This window comes from Helobdella robusta (genome assembly GCF_000326865.2).
Source record: "Helobdella robusta unplaced genomic scaffold HELROscaffold_44, whole genome shotgun sequence".
NCBI lineage: Eukaryota > Metazoa > Annelida > Clitellata > Rhynchobdellida > Glossiphoniidae > Helobdella > Helobdella robusta.
In genome coordinates this window covers 476,427-484,013 of record NW_008705063.1, presented here as the reverse complement: position 1 = coordinate 484,013, position 7,587 = coordinate 476,427, and the positions used below count along the sequence as shown (strand labels likewise).

The 7,587-nt window shown below is 30.2% G+C and overlaps 2 protein-coding genes across 2 annotated transcripts; both read left to right on the top strand.

Annotated features, from left to right (window-relative positions):
- Positions 1–514: 514 nt before the first annotated feature.
- HELRODRAFT_177739 (hypothetical protein) lies at positions 515–2,015 on the top strand (the record flags this gene model as incomplete). The annotated part of the gene is made up of 5 exons (XM_009025896.1): positions 515–590; positions 929–1,086; positions 1,399–1,519; positions 1,732–1,859; positions 1,971–2,015. 5 exons carry the CDS (start codon positions 515–517, stop codon positions 2,013–2,015), a joined length of 528 nt encoding a protein of 175 aa, XP_009024144.1.
- Positions 2,016–4,398: 2,383 nt separating this feature from the next.
- On the top strand, positions 4,399–6,728 carry HELRODRAFT_177738 (hypothetical protein; the record flags this gene model as incomplete). Its single annotated transcript, XM_009025895.1, has 8 exons — positions 4,399–4,453; positions 4,672–4,875; positions 4,945–5,072; positions 5,174–5,299; positions 5,857–5,953; positions 6,012–6,149; positions 6,389–6,517; positions 6,709–6,728. 8 exons carry the CDS (start codon positions 4,399–4,401, stop codon positions 6,726–6,728), a joined length of 897 nt encoding a protein of 298 aa, XP_009024143.1.
- Positions 6,729–7,587: the final 859 nt, after the last annotated feature.

Sequence of the window (7,587 nt, the reverse complement as noted above, 5' to 3'; positions counted from 1 at the left end):
CTGAGGATCCCCACAGTTTCTTGAGAATTATGGAATATTTACATAAATTATTTCAATTTCTTTATTTTTATCTCAAACAGTATAGATAATGAAATCTATATATAATGTCTTTTGCAAAATGTAAAATTAATTTTTGTATTCTTTATTAACTAACATTAAACAATAGTGACTTCCTTTTCAATTTTGACGAATCGTGTGCTATTGCTATTTACGTTCAATTTAATAATTCTTTTGTAAATATTTTTCAATTACGTCACAATATGAAAAATAGTAAACATTTTTTTGAAATTTGCTTCCTTTCTGTTCGATTTTGAACTACGTGACTTCCGAAACATTTCATTTACATACTGGAAAGTAAAAGACCAACCAACTTATATAAATAGACAATAGACAATAATATAATATAGTAACATCAACCAACTTATATAAATAGACGTGCAAGCATACGATTCAGGGAATAAAATGACGTTGAAAATATAATTAGTGATTATTCATCAGGCACGAGTTGTGCTTCATGGCTCCGAGAAAGTTATCTCTGGTAGTCTTCGTTGTCCTGCTTGCTTCCTACCATCCAACGGCAGCAATTGAAAGTATGTTTAAAAATTTGGTTTTGTCAAGCTTTTTAAAATTAAAGTGGGAATATAATTTAAAGATTCAGACAATATAATTTAACAATACAAAAAACTTAAAATGATTTCATGTGTTAATGAAAGTGACAAATCAGAATAAATTTTGCTAGTTTCTAACCGACAGTTCTGTTTAGATATGTACAAAACACACACACTCTCTTTCTCTCACACACACATACAAATTTTAGACACACACACAAACTGGCAGACAGTTTTTTTGAGTTGAGTCTGACGTAACTTAACATCCATAAGTTGAACAAATTAACAATTATTCATAATTATTTTATGTTCTCATATAGGAGTGAATAAAACGATTCTGACGCTCAGGAATCATAAAGGGTGCTATCGCAGCGTAGCAAATGACAATAATGCAATTGTAACAATAATGGAAAGGAATAATACTGGTATACTTGAATGTTACAAAGAGTGTTCTAATTACATATACCATGGCATAATGGTTAGCTAATTATTAGAAAAGTAGTAACATATGCAAATATCATTTTGACCATTTTTTTTACTTTACTTCATTTCAGTTCAAATTATTTTTTTGTTGATTATTTTGATAATTCAGGAAAAGTAGAAACATATGAAAATAACATTTTGACCATTTTTTTTACTTTACTTCATTTCAGTTCAAATTATTTTTTTGTTGATTATTTTGATTATTTAGGAAAAGTAGTAACATATGCAAATAACATTTTGACCATTTTTTTTACTTTACTTCATTTCAATTCAAATTATTTTTTTGTTGATTATTTTGATTATTCAGGATGTCGATAAATGCAGTTGTAAAAACAGTCTTGGGACCAAAGTTGGAGCAAGAAATTGTGATCAACTTTGTTCTGATGGCTTTCCTTGTGGAGGGGATAAATTCTTTTCTTTTTATGAAAGTAACAAGTTTTGTTATTAAAATCACTTGTGTTGAGTGCTAGATTTGAAGGACGCCTTCTTCAAGCTGTCCATCAAAGTCTATAGCAATTCAGCTTGGTCATATTAAATCTGTGTTAATGAAAAATTTATAACAACTTTCATTACTGCATAACCATTAGTGAGCAAATTACTATTTTATTGGCTTTTCAATTGTTCACATACAAAAATGCAGAAAACACAATTGTTCCAGTCGGATGTTTTAACTCAATAGAAATTGATAATGTATCGGTGATATCAACGACAATTTCTAGCTGCAGAGATACCTGTTATGAACATCTGTTCAAATACAGCGCCTTCGACGTTAGTTATCAAATTTATTATTTGAATCCAATTTTAATTGCTCGATATAAATTCCGCTAACAATAGCCGATTACAAAAACGTTTATGATTCTATTTAATTTTGCCCCGCAGTTGCGTGTTGAAGTAGAGTGTGTGCATGCCCTATTAAGTGCCTGATTAATGTTTGTTTTTGTCTCTTCGTTAAAAGAGCAGCGACTCCACGGTTCAATTTAATCTGCTAGTTGGAATGTTATATTATAAAATAAACTACCGCGAGAAACTAGATTTAATTAGAATTACCAAAGTTCTAGTCAACAACAATTACAAAATAGCGACTATCCGAGATACCATCAACCGTAAACTACAACATTTCAATAACAACAAACAAGGCGAAACTATAACTTTCTACTACAGAAACTACATGTCATCAGCATTTAAAAGAGACGAATCTATTCTAAAGTAATACACACGATAGAGTAGACCCGAGAAGTTATTATCAAAGACCCAAAACGGGCAAACCTGATAATAAAGAATAATTGCACGTTTCCCAAAAATTCAACCCTGGAAAGATATTCTCTAATAAAATTACAATAGGTAAAACCAAAATATGGCCTAAACGATTCACCATGATCACCAACGATTTTTAATAGATCAATAGATTGATTAAAAATATGAAATTACTGTAATGAATATTGAAAAGCTCAAACTTTACAAATTTTACAACACCAAAGTTAATTTTTACAACGTCAAAGTTTATCTTGATAAAGTCAATATTTTCCTATATATACAACAAGGAGCACTGACGATGATTCATTCGGAATCGAAATATGGCCTTATTTGCAGAATGAATTCGAAAAATAAGTTTATTTTGAATTTTAATAAACTAAACTTTCACTAAAAAACTTTAGTGAGAAAAATCGAAAAAACGAACTACAAACATATTAACGCGAAACATTCGGTAGAATTTATAGAATATTGTAAAAATTATGGTCTATTACCAACATATATATATATTGCATATATATAGCATATATGGTTACATCTGCTGCTTTAACTTTTATTAGAAGACTTTTATTCAAATAACTTCAGCTTTTTTATTTATAATTTTATTTTATTGTTGACAATAATTGAAAAAATTTAGCAAGCATTACTCTTCCATTCAATTAGTTTTCTGTTATTATTTTGCGACGTATCTTTTTTGTTCTCGAAGTATCAGCAGCCAACGTAGACGATTCATGCCTCGTCAGTACATGTTGTATGCAACAGAGATCTTGAATTTGAACCCGGCAATGCTGGGCATTTTAACAATTACATCATCACACTGTCCGAAACTAAAAATCAATTTTTAACAAAATTTAGAGCAAACGAAATACTTTTTATTGATAAATGTGACAAATTTTTAGGGCTTTGATTGCATTTGTGGGAATGTTTTCACCATCAAGATTCAGAAGAAATTTACTGATTGCCTTGGTCAAAAAAACAATTTCATACTTTTTGACGGTTAATATAAGCAGTTGCTATTGGTTGTTTTAGTAACTTTCCAGTAAAAATGAACACGAATTGTTTCTGTGAAATGAGCAAATTCATTTATCTTGATCATAATGAAATTGCTTCAAGTCTTACTTCTGTCGAAGCAAATGTTCAGAAATCGTTTGATTTTGAAAAAATATTAAAAATCATTAAAAATGAAATTTCCATGTAATAACAGTTTCTTTTATTTCCACTTGAACAGTTTCCTTGGATATAGATAAGCACACCACCTCAACCAAATACCAATACTGCCTGAATGATGTAGTAGAGAGCACAAAAAGTTATTGTAGAACCGCAGTTTGTTTGCCAGGCTGGAGCGGGAAGTTTTGCAATCAGAAAGGTGCAGAATTTTATAAAACATTAGGATTTATCTGAACGTTTGTGGTCTTAAAATGATCAGCGAAAGATTTATTGAGCATGTTATCTAGTATCTATTACTTTTTGCTCAATGAACGTGTGTGCTATTAAACATAGCTCAGTCGATAGAAGTGCTTTCTTACGTGCGATGATCTGGTTCAAGTACAGTCGGTTCGAAATTAGAATTCGAAATTTGCATGTGTTGTTAGGTGTGTATGGTCATCGTGTGGTGTGGATGTTACAGCTATCGTTGGACAAAATTATAGGATAAATATAATTATTATAGAATAATAGGTGAGCAGTTCCGCGCTTGTCCAAGTTGCGTAATAAAGTCCAAATAAATGAACGTTTCAAGTTATTATTTTGTTGACAAATATTTTTAATCAAAGTAGATGTGCTACGAAACATTTTCAATTTTGTTTAAGATCCTCGGAAGCTTTATTTTATTTTTGAAATATTGTTGATAAATTAGTTAAAACGATAAATTTCACTATGCTCAAATGTTTTAGCTAAAAAATTCGTTTGCAATTCATTTATTAATTGATAACACAATAGTAACGAAAGCAATTTTCATTCTATTCTCAGTTAGAGGATTGAATAATAATATTTATAAATGAAAATAATGATATTTTTAAAGTAAAAAAAAAGAATGATGATGATAAAAATAAAAACAATGTCATTTATTGAGCTAGTGAAGCGCCCTCGAAACAATGAAACTCTGTTTCGAGGTAAAATGTTGCAAATATGGGTGTGTTAAAAAAATTTAACTAAAAAAGTAGTGAACAGAAGTTTTTCAACATTTTTTAGTTTTAAACAAATTTAGTTGTTGCAAATACAAATTTTTTTCAACATTGTTTTGTACACCCTAAAACACATGGATATATTATATACATCCATGGTGAAACATTTAAAGAAATTTGAAATTTTTTGATATTTTTATTTGCAGTGAAAAAAAGCTCCTCAAGAACACCGTATGTGACTGTCGTAACAATCGTCAAAACACCAGCAAGTGAACCCAACAATTTATGCAGAGAAAATAATGGAGGATGTGGCGAGAACGTCTGTGTTGAGGTTCAAAGTGATGTATTTGATTTCCAAGTCAAATGCAACTCGCCAGATAAGGAAATATTCAATGTACCAGAAGTTTACGGTTCGGAAAATATCTAAAAATTAGTTGAATCGATTATTTTGATTTTTTTTTCTTCTCTGCTTCTACAAGTTAAACCTAAGAACGACTGGATTTACAAGGGTTGTTTCAACAAAGTGCAGTCCTCTAAAGAACTGAGGATAGATTCTGTAAAATCGTGTTTTGAATATTGTAAAGAAACATCATTCTACGCAATGAAGGTGGGAGGATAGTTTACGCTCTTCGATTCTGATTTTTAAGTTGTTTTAATTAAAATTTTTCCACTGAAAATGAAAGGAATTTTTGAATTTAAAAAATTCAGGATGGTCGGTTATGCACATGTGCCAACAGTGTTGAGAATGAAGCTGGTGCCGACAAATGCGATAAGAAATGTTCAGATGGGCTGTCGTGTGGAGGATCTTCTTTCCATTCTGTATATGCCAGTAATGTTCTTGAGATAATTTTGAGTTTTTAGTTCAAATTGGCGAGTTTGCACTTACAGTAAAAGTGCCGTGTTTCAAATGATTTGTGGAAATTGCCCGATGTATGTCACATATGTGTGATGCGCTGCGTACATACTTCGTTCGGTGTGAATGGTACAGCTTTTGTTTTGCAGAAATTTTGTAGGAGAAAGCGTTTGTTAAAGCAGACTTTTGATTAGCAAAAAATTGGTATGTAGTGTTTTCTACAAAAATATTCAACGTTTCTCTCAATATTAAATAATAGAAAAATCAAATCAATCAATTACGGTTGGATGTTTCAAATACCTGAAACTTGAGCACAAACATAATCAATTATTAAGTGGAGCTCTTTGTTTGGACAAGTGTAAGGAGCTTGGGTTTCCATACAGCGGGACTAGAGTGAGTTTTTAAGAACCGTTTTTTAGAGTTATAAAATAATTACATGAACTGTCTCAAATACTTTATTTTCATTTTAAATAATATAAATAATGATATCTATAAAAGATGCCTTTTGCAAATTTTGATCGAATATTTTGCTTCTTAGAGTGAAACATGCCAATGTGGGAGAAAAATAGAATTCAAAGACCAGTTGAGCAAAGAACAATGCAAAGAACCTTCTGTGTTCGCTCTCTTATCTGACGGTTCGTGTTTAATGCCTTAATATGTAGTTAAACATTTGTAAATTTTATAATCATTCAGTCTCACCAGATTTAGATGTTCAAGGAAAACCGACAAAATACAACTACTGTATGAATGATAAGATAGAAATTAAGAAAGCTTACTGTAAAACTGGTCATTGCAAATTTGGCTGGAATGGAGCACTCTGTGATAAGAGAGGTTTGAAAATTTGCTTCGAAAACATTATTTGTCATTTTTGATAATTTGTTTAACTTGCACCTTTTTTATTTTAAAGAAACATATGCCCAAAACTCGGAATGGGTTTTTTGAATGTTTCATTAATAAAAATTTTGTCATGAAAAATAAATAGCATTGTAGTGGTATTTTACTTTAAGTTTACATTGAGAAAAACATTTTGATAAATATATTTTCAGCTAAAATAAACTAACGACATTTAGATTGTGATAATAATAGCGGTGACTGTCCCAAGGCAATGATGTGTGTGCAAGAAATAATAAACAATGTTTTGTTTGAAAAATGCCTGTGCGGAGAAGGTCTTTTAACAACCAGTGAATCCGAATGCAAAAGTAAGTCGATAAAATGGAACAGTGTATTTCAAAATATTTGACAAATTGTATTTGCGTTTGGGCACTACCTCCCGAGCAAACAACATTTATAATTCACATGAATGTCTGGCTAGGCTTCAAAACATCAATTTTATTTTTTAACTATATATCAATACTTATAGTACCTCGAACGCACCCACGCACATTTATAGAGTCTGACCTTGCTCTTTAATTTCCATGAACAATTCTTCATTAAATTATTCATCAAACTCATCAAATTATACAATTTTTATTTAATTTTTCAGTTCATTAATAAGTATTTTATTCATTTTTTAGCTTTATTCATATAAAAAAAATTTTCATTGATCTCTTTCATGCATTTTCATATGTTCATGCGTCTTTTGTACAAATTTTCTGGTGCACGTTTAAGCGAACAGATTAGCTTAACCGGCACCCCCTGTTTTAAACCGTAAATACACAAGCGGTTGGAAATTGCACGTTTCACGATTTGTTTTTATTTAGTGGCTTCGTACACTTTCAGAAAAAACCCGCGTAATTTCGGTTCATTCATAATACTGTTTGATAACAAATCACGTGATTCATGAATATTAATGAGTGAGGATTGTAGCTTCTAATACATCAGTTATGACTTATGAATGAAAATATTTGTACTAGAAAAAATAAAAATGAACTGTTGTTTGAAAATCAGTTAAATGACCTACAATTAAAAAACAACAGTGCTTTATTTCAGAATATCTTTAAAATAATTTGTAATTAATAAGTAAATTGTTTTTAATTAGTTCGCGATTAAGTTGCAAATAATTTGTAATTAGTTGGAAAAAGTATTTGATTTTTTATAAAAAAAATTTTTTTTAACAAACAGGTTTTTTGATAACAAATTTAGTAATTTTTTTCTGATAAAAATTTTCTTTGAATTATACACAAAGAGCCGGAAATATTAAGAGAAGATGTTAAAGACGAGGGTATCTATTCTCAAATTATCATCATATTAGCACTCTTTGGTTGTTTACTGTTGTTTTCAATGGGCTTTGGACTCAAATATCTGATATCTTCCAGAACTGAGTCCGGTA